General features: G+C 69.2%; 2 protein-coding genes across 5 annotated transcripts; one reads left to right on the top strand and one right to left on the bottom strand.

Annotated features, from left to right (window-relative positions):
• Nucleotides 1-1,100: 1,100 nt before the first annotated feature.
• On the bottom strand, nt 1,101-16,001 carry IDUA (alpha-L-iduronidase). Of its 4 annotated transcripts, none has more exons than XM_068975654.1 (14): nt 15,847-16,001; nt 14,977-15,117; nt 5,564-5,649; nt 5,306-5,413; nt 4,948-5,043; nt 4,648-4,850; nt 4,380-4,559; nt 4,085-4,301; nt 3,573-3,785; nt 3,361-3,482; nt 3,152-3,277; nt 2,987-3,063; nt 2,538-2,638; nt 1,101-2,414 (listed from the first exon to the last, which is right to left on the bottom strand). In XM_068975654.1, the coding sequence occupies exons 1-14, from the start codon at nt 15,999-16,001 to the stop codon at nt 2,308-2,310; spliced, it is 1,932 nt and encodes a 643-aa protein (XP_068831755.1). In that variant the 3' UTR covers nt 1,101-2,307. The 4 variants fall into 4 exon arrangements, with proteins under 4 accessions (XP_068831755.1, XP_068831758.1, XP_068831759.1 ...); XM_068975657.1 differs by lacking the exons at nt 14,977-15,117; nt 15,847-16,001 and adding exons at nt 8,570-8,657; nt 9,983-10,033; XM_068975658.1 differs by lacking the exons at nt 14,977-15,117; nt 15,847-16,001 and adding an exon at nt 9,983-9,996.
• SLC26A1 (solute carrier family 26 member 1) lies at nt 11,753-15,254 on the top strand. The gene is made up of 2 exons (XM_068975653.1): nt 11,753-12,343; nt 12,741-15,254. The coding sequence occupies exons 1-2, from the start codon at nt 11,753-11,755 to the stop codon at nt 14,268-14,270; spliced, it is 2,121 nt and encodes a 706-aa protein (XP_068831754.1). The 3' UTR covers nt 14,271-15,254.
• Nucleotides 16,002-17,502: the final 1,501 nt, after the last annotated feature.

A 17,502-nucleotide genomic window follows, 5' to 3' on the forward strand; every position in this document is an offset into this window, starting at 1 on the left:
GCCCCGCTGGCAGGAGCATCTGAGGCCCACCCCCGGCAAGTGCTCTGGTCCAGGACCCGGCAACCTGGAACACAGCCGCCTCCTCGTCGGTTGGGACCGACTCTGCTCTCGAGAAGCCGCTCTGGGGCGGCTCCAGCCACACTTACGGAGGAGCACGCCCCCAAGGCCAGTGAGAAGCCAGCGCCCGCAGCACGTGGCCAGAGCCTGGGCCCCGTGCGTCTGGAAGCAGGATGTGTGACCTGGAGGCTCCCCCACCACGTGGGCCCGCTCTGGGAGCCTCCAGTGGCCCTGGAGGGTAGTCCGAGGGCACACACCCACCGGCACCCCCGCACGTGCGGGACCGAGCTGCACGCCTGGCTCCAGCAGGCCACGTCCAGCAGGGCAGCCAGCGGGCCAGACTCAGGATGGCGAAGATGAGACACCTGGGGACAAACGCCTGGGGAGGGGGGCAGAGAGCTCTGCGTCCTGCAGGAAGGCTGCACGGGTCCAGGGAGGGACCCCTGCCGCCAGACAGGGCAGCCTCTGGCTGTCCTGGGGCCGTTCCACGGCACACACGCGCAGCGGCTGTGGCAGCAGGGACGATGGAGGACGTGCAGGGGCCGAGGACGTGGCCTTCCAGAACTCTCAGCCCGGCTCCCAGCCCAACCCCGAGCTAGCAAGGACCGAAACACGGTCGGAGAGCGAGGACACGCCTGCAGCACGGGGGCTGTCTGACGGCACGCCAGCCACGGTCCAAGGGGAGATGGTGACTTGCCCCTGGAGACAGCCAGGGCTTGACCATCCCGATGAGACCCAAGGGCCAGGGCCTAATCCCCACAGATGGCTGCGAAGCCACAACTGTCTCCCAAGCAGGTGCCCTCTCCCCAGCAGCGAGGCGGCAGTGGGCTCCCAACTGGAGGCTGAGGAGCCTGGGCCATTGTTCTGGGCCTGGAAGGATGGGCAGGGGGTGATCTCTGCTCCCTGGAGGGTAGGTGGGGTGCACGGTGTCTGAGGAAGGAACGCGGTCCCCCTCCCAGGATGCTGAGAGCTGAGATGGCCCCTGACCGTTCGGGTGCTCAGGCCACCGAGCCAGGAAGTGGAGAAGAGGCTGCTTTAATGCTGGGGTGAGGTGTTCCCACCACAGATAAGAGTCAGGGCTTGGTGCAGGCAAACTGCCTCCCCCAGTTCAAACGCTGACGTCCTTACCCCCAGGCCCTCGGGATGTGAGTGCTGTTTGGACTGGGGGCCTTAGAAGAGGTGGCTGGTGACAATGGGGCCCTGGGCACCAAGCCCTGAGGCAGGGGGACGGGCGCTGATCTTGGGGTTCACATGGAGAATGGCCGAACCAACACCCTTGCCCAGGACAAGGCGCTGGTGGGCCGGCATGCCCGTGTGCTCCACGTCGACGGGGCAGCAGGTTCAGGGAGGGTCGGGGGACGACCAGGCCTTGCCTTCCACCCGCTCAGCCAGGCCTGCAGCCCCCCTGCTCGAGCCCAGGCGGCTCTGGGATGGCAGCAGGCGGCGGCGGGGGGGGGCGGGGGTCAGGCCCACTTCTGCTGGGTGCACTCCTCTCCTCACTGGGGGCCTCTCCACACCTTGCTCTGCGGGCTCCATCTGTCCTGGGACGCAGGTGGGGTGGGGACGAGCCCCAGTGTTCCGCACCACCCCTGTGGCTTCCCTGCCCTCTGCCCACACGTCCGTCCACAGCCCCTAGGGCGTCCTCATCTGGACGTGCCATCTGTTTCCTCCTGGGGCTGGATGAGCAGCCCAGATGGCCACGGAGTGGACACTGTCAGCTTCTCTCTCCGCTAGACAGTCTGGCCCAGGCAGCCTGGAAACCCCTGCCCGGGGGGTGCAGGGGGCAGTCTGGCTGGGCCTCAGGAAGCGGGACTCCTCTGGGCTCCCCTGGGACTCCCAGGCCACCCCCTACGGGCAGAGCCTCAGGTCCTGCCCTCCAGGGGACACAATGGGCCCGCTGCAGCCAGTGGTGACACCAGAGACCCCAGACAGGCAAGGTGGGCACTCCAACTCAGCACTTGTCTGCGTCCCAGCCGAGAGGAATCCCGGCTCCCACGGGCGGGCAGGGGCCTCGGGTGGGCTGGCAGGCATGGCCGCGCTCCAGCCGGGCCGCGCGTCCCCAGTGCCCACCATGAAGGCTGTCCCCGAGACCGTGAGTCATAAGGCACTTTAAGGGGGTGAGTGAGGGGCGGGAGGAGACCAACAGAGGGGAGGACTGGCTGGCAGGCTGCTGGCAGTTGGGCCCAGCCTGGCTCCTGGCCGCCCAGGCTCACGGTCAGCACAGGCCCAGTCGCTGGGCAGCAGAGGCCTTCAAGAAGCAGGGGTCTCCAGGTACCGCACAGGGCTGGAGAAGGGCCCTGGCCGGGCCCAGTAGTCCACGGCACAAACCCGATAGGAGCCGGAGATCACAGCTGTGTCTGCGGACACAGAGGCAAGTGCTTGTCTGAAGCCTGGACCCCCTTTCCCCCCAAACTCCAGGTGTCAAGAGGCCCTGGAGCACCCTACTCCCCCCAGGGACTGTGCTGAGGCGGCGGGCACACCTGGGCTGAACACGAACAGGTTAAAAGTCGAAGGCTTCCTGCTGATGGGAGCGAACACGCCCCCCTCTGGGCAGAACTGGATCTCATAGGTCCACAGGCACCTGGGGAGGTCAGACCAAGGCTGGGGTCCAGGGGGGCTGCAGAAAGGGCAGGCCCAGAGCCCTTCCCTCCCCCTCCCAGGCCGCGAACACTCCCCCTGCAGCGACGAGGGCCACCCTGGCTGGAAGGAGAGAACTGGACCGCAAGCGTCACGGGCAGAGGTCCCCTGAAGGCCGCCCCCACCCTACATCAGACAGGGGCAGAGCCATGGGCATTGGCGCCAACAGCGGAGGGACGCGGACACATCCTGCCGGGGCGGTCCGAGGGGCGCTGGGCCCTGCAGCGGGGAGGACTTGGGGGCTGAGGCGGGGTGGAGGACAGGGGTAGGGGCGCTGGCCGCACTCACGCACTTGGAGCCCACACGCTCGTCCGACCAGACCAAAAGCAGCTGCCCGCGGGCTAGGGGCAGAGCACGGAGCCGAGTCACCTGGGGGAGCGAAGCGCAGGGTTGGCGGGGCGGGGCGCCCCGGGCGGGCGGCGGCGGCGGCGGCGGGGCGGGGGGAGCGGCGGCTTGCCTGGCCCGGGGGCTCCTCGGGGCGCGCGCACACGTGCACCAGCAGCAGCGAGGGCAGAGCGAGCGGAGGGCGCAGCGTCAGGCGGCCGCTGCTGGGGAAGGAGCGCGGTTTCACGGCCGCAGGGTCCTGAGGACAGAGTCGGGCGCTCGGGACCCTGGGACCTCAGGAGGCGCCCCGCCCCTCCCCCTCCCCTCCCCCTCCCCGCGGACCTCGGCCGCGCGCATGCGCCGGAACTGCGCTGCGGAGGGGAACACCGGCCTGCCCAGGCGCCGCCACTCGCCGTAGGGGTTGCAGAGCCAGTTGTCCACGTAGAGCTGGACAAAGACGACCTCTGCGGAGCCAGATGCTGGGGCCGCGCCTCGCCTCCTCCAGGCCCTGCCCGCCCCAGGGCCGGGGTCCCCTCCCTGCGACCCCTACTCACCGGGGCCCGGGGGCACCCCGTGCAGGCTGAGAATCAAGGGGACCGTGCGGTTGGCGTGGGCGCGGGTGTCATCGCTCCCGTAGACCAGCACCGTGGCGCGCCAGGCGTCGGCCGGGCCAGTGCGGCGGTGGGCACTGGCCAGGACGCCCACCGTGTGGTTGCTGTCCAGCACCGCGCCGCCCCGCGACACCTCGGCCCAGACTTGCTCGCCGTCTGCAGGCACGCGGGGGCGGTCAACACCGGGGTCCCGGCTGCTCTGCCCTCCCGGGCCGGGCTTCCCACCACTCGCCCTCCGCGGGAGGTCCCTGGCCACGTCACAACCTCCTAGGCCCCGTGAGCTAGGAACAGAGCGGGGACGGGCGAGAGAAGAGCTCCCCGCTCCGCGGCAGGGTCCGCTGGCCCTCGGGCCTTTGCACAGGCTACGCCTGGCCTAGAGAGACCTCCCCGTCCAGCCGAGGCCGCGTCCCGGCCCGGCTCCCGCAGCAGGCGGCGCAGGGCGGCCCGCCGCTCACCCAGCAGGGCCAGCAGCGCCATGGCGGTGAGCACCGGCTTGCGCAGCAGCTGCACGTGCGGCGGGCGCGTGTCGTTGACCTGGAAGCGCGCGGTGAGCGTGCGCTGGGAGAACTGGTGCGGATGGTAGCTCAGGAAGGCGTTGTCGTTGCTTAGGAGCGCGTAGCGGACGGCCGAGCTGGCGTTAGCCAGCAGCAGGTTCTGGTGCTGCGCGACAACCTGCGGACGTCGGGGCGGCTGGGACCGCGCCAGTGGGGCGCCCACCCTCCCACCCGGGGCTCCCGGGGGCGGGCCCACCTTCACGACCATGGCCGCGTAGGTCACGTCGGCCCTCCAGGGCTGCGGCAGGGACCAGCCCACCAGCGGGTCAGCCTCGTCGTTGTAAATGGGGGTGTCAGCAAACTTGGGGAAGAGCCGCTGGATTTGCTGCACGACCGCCGCCTCCTGCTCTAGGATGGAGATGGAGCTGCCCGCGCCCTGCGAGCAGCCGCCTGAGCACCTCCGGAGGGCCGCCGAGGGGTCACGGGTGTGGAGCAGGCGTGGAAGGGCGAGGTCCCCAGCCTACCTTCTTGTGCAGCGCGATGTAGTCCAGCCGCACGCCCACCTCCCCGGTGAAGAAGTTGCTGCCATTGTTACAGTGCCCCAGGAGGCCCCAGCAGAGTGGCGAGTGGGGCGGCGCATGGAAGGCGTCTCCAGGGCCGCCCAGGCGCAGAGCTGGGCTGGCTGCTCGCAGACCCTCAGAGCAGGCGTCGTAGTAGTTCAAGAAGCCTGGGCGGGAAGGACACAGAGTTCACACCTGGGGCCAGAGGGGCCCGCTGCCAACCCCTCCCAGATCCGCAGGACCCCAAGAGGCCAGCCCACCCACCTTGCAAGGTCATGGACACGTTGTCAAAGTCGTGGTGGTCTGGCTCGTTCCACGTCTCAAAATTCCACTTGGAAACGTGCTCGAGGCCGTACCTACCTGCAGAAAGTCCTCGCTGGGCCTTTCCTCTGGGGTGGTGTCACCAGCTCAAGGAGCCCTCCGGGGGGGCAACCACAGCTGGGAGGTTTGCATGTGATGGGAGGGTCTGGGTTCCCGGGAGCTGGCCCCCCCTGCCCAGCCCCTTGCTCATCAGGAGGCCCTGGCTTGGTGACTTCATGAGAAAACCAGGTGGGGGGTGGGACAGAGGGCAGCCTGCCCAAGAGTGCCCACCCCGCCCCCGCAGGGCACGCGCCCCGCCCACCGATGTATCTCCTGGCGAGGAGAGCGACCAGGTTCCTCCACTCAAACACCTGCTGCTTGTCCTCAAAGTTGGTGAAGCGTCCAGAGGGGCTGCCCATCAGCTCGAAGCCTGCAGAAATGAGGGCGGCATCCCACAGCTCACCTGCCTGGCGCAGGCAGGCACAGAGGCAGCCCTAAGTGGGCAGCCAGGAGGACCCGGAAGAAGCAGGCCAAGGAGAGATGGGGAGGCCAGCGGCACCAGGGCGATGTGGCAGCTTACCTGGGACGAGCTGGTTCTCCCTGAGAAGGTCCAGGTACCGATCCAAGTGGGTGAAGTTGTAGCGCAGGCCCTGCCCGAATAGGCCCCTGTGGAACGACGCTCAGTGTCAGGGTGGGAGGTGGGCCGGGGGCTGAGACCACAGCCACCACTCAAGCAGCTCGGGAACCAGCAGGGCGCCCTGCAGGACTAGGCTCCAGACACAACTGGCCTTCCTCCTCTGAGAAGATAACTGTGTGAGCCTGGCAGTCACTCACAGCCTAGCATGCGCGAGTGTGTCTGCACTGGAAGCTCACTCTCAAGCCTTCAGGGGCTCAGAACAGCCTGGGGCTCAGAGCAGGAGGGGCCGGCAGGCCTTTTGGAAAAGGTGCCACAGGATGGAGGCGGGGAGAGCAAGACGGCTCACAGCGAAGGGGGAGGCTGTGTGGTGGGCCTGGCAGGACGCTGCCCTGCCAGGTCCTGCACCTCCTGGGGCCAGGGGCCTGGATCTGGCTCCACAGGACCCCTGTGCCCTCCCGCTCTGAGGGGTACTGAGTACCCCACCCCGCCCACTCTCCCCCACCCCTCCCACGGTGAGGTACTGTGGACATAGTAACCCCACCCTTCCCACTGTGAGGTACTGTGGACACAGTACTCCACCCCTCCCACTCTCCCCCACCCCTCCCACTGTGAGGTACTGTGGACACAGTATCTCCACCCCTCCCACTGTGAGAAGTACTGTGGACACAGTACCCCACCCTTCCCACTGTGAGGTACTGCAGACACAGTACCCCTGCCCCCTCCCACTGTGAGAGGTACCATGGACAGTACCATTGCCCGCTTCTACTTGGAGACGTACTGTGGACACAGCACCTCTGCCCTTTCCCCATTCTGAGAGACGACCTGGCCACAGAACCCGAGCCCCATGCCCCTCTGCCGGGCACCGTGGACAGTACCCCTGCCCCCTCCCCGTTCTGAGAGGCACCATGGACCGCACCCCTGCCTCTTCCCACTCTGAGAAGCAATGTGAACCCCTTTTATTCCTTCATGTTTTTGAGGCTTAATTTTTTGAGCGCACTTCGGCCTCACAGCAAAATGAGAGGGAAGTAGAGGCTTTCCCAGTTACCTCTGCCACCCGACAGGCACAGCCCCCGCCCCACAGTCAACTCCCAGAGTGGGACATTTGTTACCATTTTCGAACCCACACTGACATAATCGCCCCCAAACCACAGTTCTGAGTGGTGCTGTGGAGGTGACACGAGGGAGCTGAGCGGATGGATGCGGAGCAGGGGCAGCTCGCGCTGACTGAGGGGCTTCGCTTGAGGCCCTGGGTCGGGGGCGGCTGCAGCGGGCAGGGGCAGGCAGGCGGGAGCTGAGTGAGATGGGCCTTGGCGTGCTGGCGTGGCGCGGAGGTGAGCATCCGAGGGGAACTCGGCTCGGGGGGCTGGCAAAGGGGGCCGGTGCCCGGTGGTCACGCGGCGGCGTGCGGGGCGGGCGGAGCAGAGAGGGTGAGGCCCACCGGGCCCAGATCGGAGCCGGAGGTGCAGCTGCGCCCCCAGCGGCTCCCTCCCGCGCGCGGGGGCAGCGGCAGAGGAGGAGAGGAGGGCAGAGGGTGAAGCCCGGGGGAAGCCGGCCCTGCCCTGCTCTGCTCTGTCTCACACCGGTCTGGGCTGACCCGCGCTGAGTCCCGGACGGAGAGCGAGCGCTCGGGCAAGTCAGCACCCTCCTCGCGGGCCTCCGGCCCCCCACTCTTCTCTACAGAGTCGAGGCCGAGCCACCACGCACCCAAGTGCCTCCGGCTCCCGTCGGGCCCGGTCTTCCCGCCTCGGGGAGGGGGGCCAGCCCCACGGCACGTGCTGCGCAGCGGGGATCCGACCCTCCCCCCTCCAAAGGTCACAATCAGCAGCAAACGGAAAAAACCTTAAGCGATAGGGTAAATATTACATGCGCGGCAGGGGGCAGGTTCCAAAGTCCCGCAGGTGGGGGTGGGGGACGCTGAGGAGCAGGGGCCAGGCTCTCTCTGCGGATCCCGCGAGCGAGGAAGGCCTCGGGTAAATGCTGTTCCCGCGCTCTGGTCCCGGGCCAGCAGGGTGCCGCTAGGGGAGCCCCGGCCGCAGGGCCGATGCCAGCCCGTCACTCCGAGCGGACCTCCTGAGAGGTCCGCTGACCCGTCCGGCGTCGGCCCCCGGAAATGCCCTGGGGGTGGGGACACTTGCTCCTCGGGGACCCGAAGACCCAACACTGCGGGGATCCCGGGCACAGAATCCCGGAGGGGCGGCCCTTGGGCCCCACTGTTGATGCCCAGGTCTCCATCCGTCTCAGCCCCGACTGGGGAAGGAATGGGAGCGATCAAAGCCAGCGAGAGGGCTGAGCCAGCGCTGCAGTGCGCGGCCCAGCCCAGCGATCCCCTGCAGGGGCCGGGGTCACCGACGCAGTCGCCCCAGCTCCTCTCCACCCTGCTGCCCCGCAGGGGCCAATCCTGGGTGGGAGGCACAGGCGGGGTCGCCTTCCGTTCCTGCAAGGGGGCCGGGCCGCGGCGGGCGCACAGCGGCGGCTGCACAACGGCTTCATTCACCGCGCAGGCGGCCAGCCGGGCGGCGCCGAGCCCACCCCCGCCCCTCTGCCCGAGCGCGTGCGCCGCGAGGACCCGGCGGGCGGCGCCCAGGTGAGTGCTCGCGTCCGCGGGGCGGGGCCCAGGCCCCGCTCGTGGAAGAGTAGGGACGCCCGGTCGGGGTCGGGGTGCTCCCCGGCTGGTGCGGGAAGGGATGCGCGCGCAGGCGGGGGCGCAGGCTGGAGCCGCGCTGCTCGGCTTGGGGGCGGTGCGGAGTGGGGGCGCACTCGCGAGGGGGGCGACGGGCAGACCACGTGTGGAAATGCACGCGGCGGGAGCCCGGGCCGCCCCTGCTCGGTGCGGGTGGGACGCGCGCGGCCGGCGTGGGCGAGTGCGCGGGGCGGGGCCGAGAGCGCCCAGCGCGGAGGCCGGGAAGCGCCGCCCTGCCGGGGCTGCGACTGGGCAGTGGGGAGACGAACCGCGAGCTGCGCCCTGGAGATGAGGATGGGCTGGCTCTTCTCACGTGCCGTGGGGACACAAGGCTCCTTTCCAAATACGTGAACTCAGCTATGGAGACGGTGATTTAAGGACCAGTATTAAACGACTGTGTGCACAGGACTGGAGGAGGCAAACGGAGGGCCGTCCCCCCACCCCCCCAGCCCCGTGCCCTCTGCGGTCCAGCTGCGCTCCAGGGCCCTGCTGTCTCCTGCCCACGCAGAAAAGTCTGCAGTGGGCTTCAGCCAGCAAGGCCCCGGGCCCACTCAGACCACAGCGAAGAACAGGGGCCTCAAAGCACAGAGGGCAGACAGCGCGGCTCAGGCCCCCGGGGGTCCTGCTGGTTCCACCAAGGACAGGAGTGAAGCCTCCTCAGCTGTATCTCCTCACTTGCTTAGACGCAGGGGGCTGGGGGAGTAGAAGGCCCAACCCCACCACCACGGCAGCCAGGCCAGCCCCCAGACAGCCCTCCCGGGGCGTCCCCACCCGCCCAGTCCCCAGAATGCCCTCCCACCTCCAGGCTCCCCTCCCCGCCCCAGCTCCCTAGCCCATCACACCCCACCACCGCCACTCCACGCACTCAGGAACCCCCGGGTGCACAGCCTAGGCCTTACCCCCACCCACAGAGACTCCCAGGGTGGGCAGAGCACCCCTTCCCCAGGCTCAGGCCCCCAGCTCCACCTCTGCCCACGTGGCAGTTCCCGCCCTGCTGGTAGCCGGGTTGGAAGATAAGCGCTGTGACCCGGAGGGTGCACGCTCCAGCCCGGAGAGGACTCCTATCTGCCCCTGGGCAGCTGTGACTCATCCTGCCTGCTCGCGGGCCAGTGGCTCCTGTAAATAAACCACATCCTTGGGCAAACAGCTCCCCGCTAGGGCCAAGTGGGCCCTGGGCAGGACTCTGGGCAGCGGGGGGGTGGGGGGGGCCCGCTGAGGGGTGGGGACAGCACGCTGGGGTGGCCCAGGCTCTGGCGGAGTCCTCAAGGGTGGGGAATCTGTCTGGAGCTGAACGGCGGGGCCTGGGCGCTGACCACACAGCCTGCTGCCGCAGGTGCGGGGAGACCTCCCACTCTCGGGTGCTCCCCGCCCATCCTGGGGTGCCACCCCCACTGTGGCCCCCAAATGGGGCTCTGGTCTTCCCCAGCCAGGCTGTGGACGTGAGAACAGGACACACCTTTCAGGGGGCTCTGGGGGAAGGTCCCGGAGTGAGGCTGAGTGTGTTAGGAACCTGGAGAGACCTCCGCCCGCCCCCCATCACCAGGGGCCTACGGGGACAGCAGGCCCAGGCCAGCTCTGCCTTGCAGCCTCGTCACAGCGACCCTGGCCCGGCACCCAGGGTGGAGGACACTCACGGCCCAGGAGATGGGCTCCTCTCGCCATGCTGCCCCTCAGACACCCACCTGTTCCTTTTCAAGGTGGGAGAACTGAGGTCCTGAATGCCCTTTAGAGCAGCAGCCCACTCAGTTCACTGTGTGTGGGACATGAGGGCGGTTCTCTAAAGCGACCGTTTACCTTCCCATTGGCCCCGAGAGGCAGGTCCCACCACCCTGGAGGAGCGGACGGAGGTGTGGTGAGGCCAGGCACCCGCCCTCAACACAGGGTCAGCACCTGGCTGAGAGCCAGCGGGTTGGGCTCCAGAGGGCAGACCCAAGGCCCCCACTGCCCCCAGCAGGAAGGACACGCCCAGCTGGTTATTGGATCTCCATACCGGCAACCCTGGAGTCCTCAGGCCTGCCCTCCACACAGACCCAGAGCAGAAGCCAGCCCGTGTCTGCCTGGGGCCCAGCCAGCTTCGGCACGGACCAGACCCACCTCCTGGAAGACAGGATGTCCAGGGATGGCGCCGGGGGGCGCGTCCTTCCCGCAGACCCCCACCCTTGCCCACGTTCCAGGTCCTGGAAGCTGTGGACTTGCCCCCGAGCTGAGGCCTCACCCGCTGGCTGCTCCCCGCCCCCACCCCAGCTGCCCTGTCCGCACCTGGAGCCCGGCTCCTGGGAGGCTGGAAGCTTATGAAAGGCCCACACAATTGTCATTCTCTGAGCCTCTGAGTACAGAACACCTCCCCGGATTAGCCGCTCAGGTAACGCTCATCTTGGGGAAACCTGTGACTCAGCAGTCTCTGGAGTAAATGATTTAACTGCAAGCCCAGCAAGCTGGGCAGTCAGATGCTGAGCACAGACCACTTCCCGCTGGCCAGCGCGGGCCAGCTTGGCCTGAGCCCACCGAGGCACGCCCCACCTGCAGACTGAGCCGGAGGGTCCCTGGGACAGACGCGCCAGGCCTGATCTACACGCCGAGCCCCGGAGGGGTCCCTTAGGTGAGAGTCCCCTGGGGCCCGCTGCAGGACAGCGGGGCTCTGGACCACCTGGCCACAGCAGAGGTCAGCACCCCATCTGCAGAGCAGCAAGGCCGGACCCTGAGGTTTCTTCTATGGACTCCCAGGCGTTCAAACAGTCCTCAACCAACGCCCCTGGACCCCAGAATTCTGGCTGAGCTCAGGGGACCCCGACAGAGCCCCCAGGGGCCACGCCCGCCTCACGAAGGGCTGGACCTGCACCCGTCCTCCGCACACAGGGCCGCCCCAGGCCCCAGGCCCCAGCCCTGTGTGCACCTGCTGGGGTAACCAGGCTCTGGGCGGGCAGAGACCGTCACGAGGGGGACATCAAGAGCGGCAGGCCAGAGGGCCCTCAGGACAGCTGGGAGCAGTGCCCTGGCGCCCGCTGAGCAGGCGGCAGGTCGGGCCGGGCCCGCGCGGCAGGCTGCCCTCTGGACCGCGAGGACGGTTGACACGTGCTTCCCACGGTGCCCATGGGGTCTGAGCCAGAACCCAGCTGCCTTAACTCATGCTGGGAAAGGGGGCCTGCGTCCGGGACCCCCTGGCGGGTGGCAGGCGCGTCACCCCACTTCCCCCCCAGCTGCACCGCCTGTGCAGGAGTCTGCCCCAGGAGTGGCCACGGCCGGCGCTGCTGCAGCGTGGGCTCGGAGCTCCGGCCTCTGCAGGGCTCTTCCTGTTGCCCCGGGCCAGGTGTCCGGATGGCGGGTGGGACGGCCTCTGGTGTGGGTGCGTCTGGCTCCCACGAGGCCCCCTAACCCTGACAGCTTGGCCGCCCCAATGGTGACGCCCACCTCCGCCCGCTTTGCAGGTTCTCCGGGGGGACCGCTGCCCCACGATGGAAGCGTCCCCCGAGTACATGGAGCGGGGCGGGCGGCCGTTGCTGGTCCGACGGCGCCCCCCGCCGCCCCCGGGCCTGGGCGAGGCCCTGAAGGCTGGGCTGCGGCGGAGCTGTGCCTGCAGCGTGCAGGGCGCCTGGGCGCAGCTGCAGGCCCTGTTCCCCGCCATCTGCTGGCTCCGCCAGTACCGGCCCCGGGAAGCACTGGCGGGCGACGTCATGTCCGGGCTGGTCATCGGCATCATCCTGGTGCCGCAGGCCATCGCCTACTCGCTGCTGGCCGGGCTGCAGCCCATCTACAGCCTCTACACGTCCTTCTTCGCGAACCTCATCTACTTCCTCATGGGCACCTCACGCCACGTCTCCGTGGGCATCTTCAGCCTGCTCTCCCTCATGGTGGGCCAGGTGGTGGACCGCGAACTCCTGCTGGCTGGCTTCGACCCCGCCCAGGATGGCCCAGGGCCTGGGGCCAACCACAGCAGCCTCAACAGCTCGGCAGCCGCGCTGGCACTCGGGCTGCAGGACTGCGCGCGGGACTGCTACGCCATCCGCGTGGCCACTGCCCTCACGCTGGTGGCCGGGGTTTACCAGGTGAGGGGCTGTGCCTGCGCCCACACGGGGAGCCTGTCCGGGTGGCCGCGGGCCGTGGCCCCGGGCCCAGGCATGCCCCACTGCCCCACCTGGCCCCAAGTCCTCCCTGGCTTCCTGTCCCAAGTGGGACCCTGGGGCCCACCTGCCTTCCTGAGGCCTCCCCGGACCCGGGCACCTACCTCTTCCCAAAGGCCACCCCAGTCCCTGCCCTCAGCTCTCCTGGGAGGCGGTGGCGTGCCTTCCGACTCCTGGAGTCCCCGTCTGTGAGGCTGTGCTGCACCCCGTGGACACGGCGTGCGCTCCAGCGTCTGCTGGGCCGCCTCGTGTGGGCCCCAGGGAGACAGGCGGTGTGAGGGCGGGGTGGGGCTGTCCGCCTGCAGCTGCGGCTTGTCCACAGGTTCTCATGGGCATCCTCGGGCTGGGCTTCGTGTCCGCCTACCTCTCGCAGCCGCTGCTGGACGGCTTTGCCATGGGGGCCTCGGTGACCATCCTGACCTCCCAGCTCCGGCACCTGCTGGGCGTGCGGGTCCCGCGGCACCAGGGGCCGGGCCTGGTGGTCAGCACGTGGCTGAGCCTGCTGCACAGTGCCGGGCAGGCCAACCTGTGCGACGTGCTCACCAGCGCTGTGTGCCTGGCCGTGCTGCTGGCCGCCAAGGAGCTCTCGGACCGTTTCCGGCACCGCCTGAGGGTACCGCTGCCCGCCGAGCTGCTGGTGATCGTGGTGGCCACGCTTGTGTCCCACTTCGGGCAGTTCCACGGGCGCTTCGGCTCTAGCGTGGCGGGTGACATCCCCACCGGCTTCGTGGCCCCACGGGTGCCAGACGCAGGGCTGATGTGGCGGGTGGCGCTGGACGCCGCCTCCCTGGCCCTCGTGGGCTCCGCTTTCTCCATCTCGCTGGCGGAGATGTTCGCCCGCAGCCACGGCTACACCGTGCGCGCCAACCAGGAGCTCCTGGCCGTGGGCTGCTGCAACGTGCTGCCCGCCTTCTTCCACGGCTTCGCCACGAGTGCCGCGCTGGCCAAGAGCCTGGTGAAGACGGCGACAGGCTGCCGCACGCAGCTGTCCAGCGTGGTCAGCGCCGCCGTGGTGCTGCTGGTGCTCCTGGTTCTGGCGCCGCTGTTCCGGGACTTGCAGCGGAGCGTGCTGGCCTGCGTCATCGTGGTCAGCCTGCGCGGGGCCCTGCGCAAGGTGCGGGACGTCCCCCGCCTGTGGCGGCTCAGCCCCGCCGACGCGCTGGTCTGGGTGGCCACGGCCGCCACCTGCGTGCTGGTCAGCACCGAGGCCGGGCTCCTGGCCGGCGTCCTGCTTTCGCTGCTCAGCCTGGCCGGCCGCACCCGCCGCCCGCACGCTGCCCTGCTCGCCCGCGCGCGGGGCTCCAGCTTCTTTGGGGACCCGGCGGAGTTTGAGGGCCTGGCCCCTGAGCCGGGCGTGCAGGTGTTCCGCTTCACGGGGCCGCTCTACTACGCCAACAAGGACATCTTCCGGCAGTCACTGTACAGCCTCACGGGGCTGGACGCGGGCTGCGCGGTCGCCAGGAGGAAGGAGAGGGGCCCCGGGCTGGGGGCTGGCTCGGGAGGCCCCACGGGGGGCAGGGACCCAGGCTCCAGGAGCGGCGCAGCCTCGCTGGTGCCCGCGGTGACCCGCTTCCACGCGGTGGTCATCGACTGCGCCCCGCTGCTCTTCCTGGATGTGGCCGGCCTGGCCACGCTGCAGGAGCTGCACCGAGACTATGGGGCCTTGGGCATCAGCCTGCTCCTGGCCTGCTGCAACCCCTCGGTAACGGACACACTGAGAAGAGGCGGCTTCCTTGGGGATGACCAGGGGGACGCGGCTGAGGACGGGCAGCTGTTCCCCAGCGTGCACTGTGCTGTGCAGGCAGCCCACGCCCGCCACCAGGAGCTGGCAGCCGCCAACTCCATCCTCTAGCGGAGCCAGCCCCCGCGGCCAGCCCCCACGCCCATGCCCGTCACGGCACCCCGAGACAGACGCCACCCCGGCGTCACGCCAGGCACGGCGCTGTGCGCCCACGGTCCCTGGGGCCAGTCTGACACTTGGCGTCCTGTCTCGCTTGGAGGACCCTGAGGCAGTCACCTGGCGTTCGAGGTGCCAAAAGGACATCAGTCCCTTGAGCCGCCAGCCCCCACCCCCCAGTGAGAGCTGGCTGCTCTGGCCAGGACGTGAGGGTCTCTGTGTCTAGGAAACCCCACACTGCACACACCCAAGTGTCTCTCACACCGTGTACCTCAGCCCCGCTGGGCCTCGCAGGGCCAAAGGCAGAAGGGACCAACATGCCTGCAGCCTGGGCCTGACGGGGCAACCCCGCACAGCCTGAGCAGAGCAAGTGTGCCCACTCGCCGCTGCGGGGTCCAGCCGTGCCTCCAGGGTGGCCTTCAGCAGGACGCCTGCTGTGCCCGAGGCAGGGGCTGCTGGGGGGGGCCCGGCACTGTCCCTGTCCCACGCGGTCTTTGCCGAGAAGCAGAAGGGCAGTGGCTCCCGGGCGCAACACCCCCTCACTGAGCCCTGACCAGGGCGCATGCCGCACTGTCCTCCAGCCCAGACGCCACCTCCTCTCAGTCTTGCCCGTACCGCCCCCAGGGGCTCTGCCCAGCAGCCCAGCCCCTCCGTCACCCACCTGGCCGTGATGAGGTCCAGCAGCCAGTGGGTCCTAACCTGCTCAATGCCGCCGTGAGGAACCGCGCCCACGTAGGCCAGGTTGAGCTGCTGATCCCAGCTGAGGTCATACCGGTCGGCCTGGCCGTGCGGCAGCGGGGGACTGGGGACAAAACGAGGGGGAGTGGAGCCGTCAGTCCCCAGGGGAGGGGCTCGTGGAACAGCCTCCGCACACACCCCACCTGCAAACCCAGGGAAGGGATGGGGTGTGCCTTTCTGCCCATGAATTTTATTGCCCCTGACATAATAAATTGGTCCCTAACGCCAGGACTGGGTGAAGCCTCAGGTTTATGAGGGTCAAGCGCTCCCGGGGAAGCCATATCCTCACCTAAGCCCTGCCCGACCGTCAGCTCCAAGCCTGACAGAGGCCACTAGGGGCACCAGTCACGGGAATGGGTCCCACTGCGGGGTCGTGGGAGATGCTGAGGTTGCCCCCTTGAGACGGTTCCAGGCCACAGCCCCTCCTGCAGCCTGGGGTGTCCTGGGCGGCCACCAGGCTCTTCAGACTCCTGGGGGTGACCAGGCACCCCTGGGACCCGGCCCCAGGCGCTGACAGCAGGGGCAGCTGCTCAGCTGGCAAACCGCGGCTGCACCGGTGGAAGCGTGGCACAGGGCCAGCAGACAGAGAGGAGCGCCCCACCCTGAGGGCCGGCCCGAAAGGAAGGAGGGAGCCGCGGCCCCCCTCACTCGGGGCGCCCGCTCCAGCTGCGACAGGGGGCCCCGGAGGCCCGGGTCGGGGCGTGAGGCCGCGGGCCGTTTGGGAGGAGCGCGCGGCGGGCAGGCGCTGGCTAGTTGGGCCGCCGCGACCTCGGTGTCCCCGCGCGGAGCTCACCAGAAGCCGGTGCTCCTCCAGAAGGGCCGCAGGGGCCGCAGCGCGCGGGCCGCGTCCACGCGCACCAGGTGCGGGGCCTCGGCGGCCGCGAGCGCCGCCGCCCAAAGCGCGCCCAGAACGGCGAGCAGCGCGGCGGAGGGGCGCGGGGCACGCATGGCGGGGGCGCGGGCGCGGGCGCACCCCAAGCCCTGCAGACGCCCCCGGCGCTCTGCGCTCCGAGAGAGCCGAGGTCCACGCCCCGCCGTCCGGTTCCGCCTCCGGGTCGCGCGCCACGTGACCGCCGGCGCGGGGAGGGATCTCGGCGGGACCGGGGCAGGCGGGGTCAGGTGGGGGGGGCGTGGTGGCCGGGGCGGGGCCGGAGCGCGGCCGCGCGGGTCGGGTGGGGACGGTCCCGGGCGGTGGGCGTGGGGCGGCCGTGCCCTGCTCCCGCGTCTCCTGAGGGCTGTGCCCTGCTCCCGCGTCTGGAGCCCCTCCCGGCCGTGTGCGCCCCTCCTTCCCCTCCGGAGGCGGGCACCGGCCCCTCCGTCCCTTCCCACGCGGCTTGGAAAGCGCTTGCGGGTAGTGTCAGGGCTTCAGAAGGTCTTCCGCGGGCCGGGAAGTAGCCTAACCCTCCGGCCGGGTGGCTGCTCCATGGCTGAAACCGCGACGACTGGACGGTGCGGGGAGGTGACCAGATGTGGACCCATTTGGAAGGTGGGCTGGTGGCCCTTGGGAATTTGGCCGGAGCCACGGGGGGACCTGCGGTTTTCTGAGAGAGGAGCTGTTGTTAAGCAACCAGGGTGGCCCGGGGTCTGCGCTGCTTTTGAGAAGTGCACCGGACACCTCTGTGGCCAGATGGGCAGCCTGGCCCATGGGTTGGGGGAGGTGGGGTCAGCGGTGTGTTTCAGCTGTGAATTGCACACGCACACTACGCGCTTCTGTGCCACTGCACTTCCTCCACCAGACATCTCGGGGCCAGGGAGGGGCCTCCAGCCCCCGCACTGACCTCCCTTGACAGCAGAGCCCACCCGGAGTCCACCCTCGTCCGCAGTCCCCTGCGGTGAAGACGGAGAGGAGCTGATCGCGTTCCAGGAGTGACTGACGCCCTCCGGCCACGGCATGGAGCCGAGCTGCGCAGCCGGAGAAGGACGAAGGCAGCAGAACCCAGGAGCGTCCAGGTGAAGTGCAGACGGCAGAGCCAGAGGGGGGCCTCCAACGCAGCTGGGGGGGGAAGGACCCCTCGCCTCAGAGAGCCAGGCAGCAGGAAGAGCACCGAGCTTCCAGCAGAAGCTACAGAGCCGGCGGAAGGGAAAGGAAAGCAAAGTCGATTGCTGTCAGCCAGGTCGTCTAAACCCAGCAAAAAATGTGCTTTGAGATGAGGCCAGAAGAGACGCTTCCGAGGGTCCAGCTCCGAGGACGTTCACCACCACCGACCCTCCTTGATGGCAACTGGTGTCCTTGCGGGAGGTAGGGATCCTCACGGGAAGGACGGACGCGCAGCCGGAAGGTCTGCTGTCTGCAAACCCGATGGAGACCCCCACACACCAGCGCGCACGTGAGGCTCGAGACAGATCCCGAGACGGAAGCCCCTGACCACAGTTGCCAGGAGTTGCGAGGGGCACAGCAGTGCACGGGCGGCTGGCCGCCCCGTCCCGAGTGGAGCTGCGGCCCTGAAGG

Source organism: Capricornis sumatraensis, chromosome 7 (genome assembly GCF_032405125.1).
Source record: "Capricornis sumatraensis isolate serow.1 chromosome 7, serow.2, whole genome shotgun sequence".
Classification (NCBI taxonomy): domain Eukaryota; kingdom Metazoa; phylum Chordata; class Mammalia; order Artiodactyla; family Bovidae; genus Capricornis; species Capricornis sumatraensis.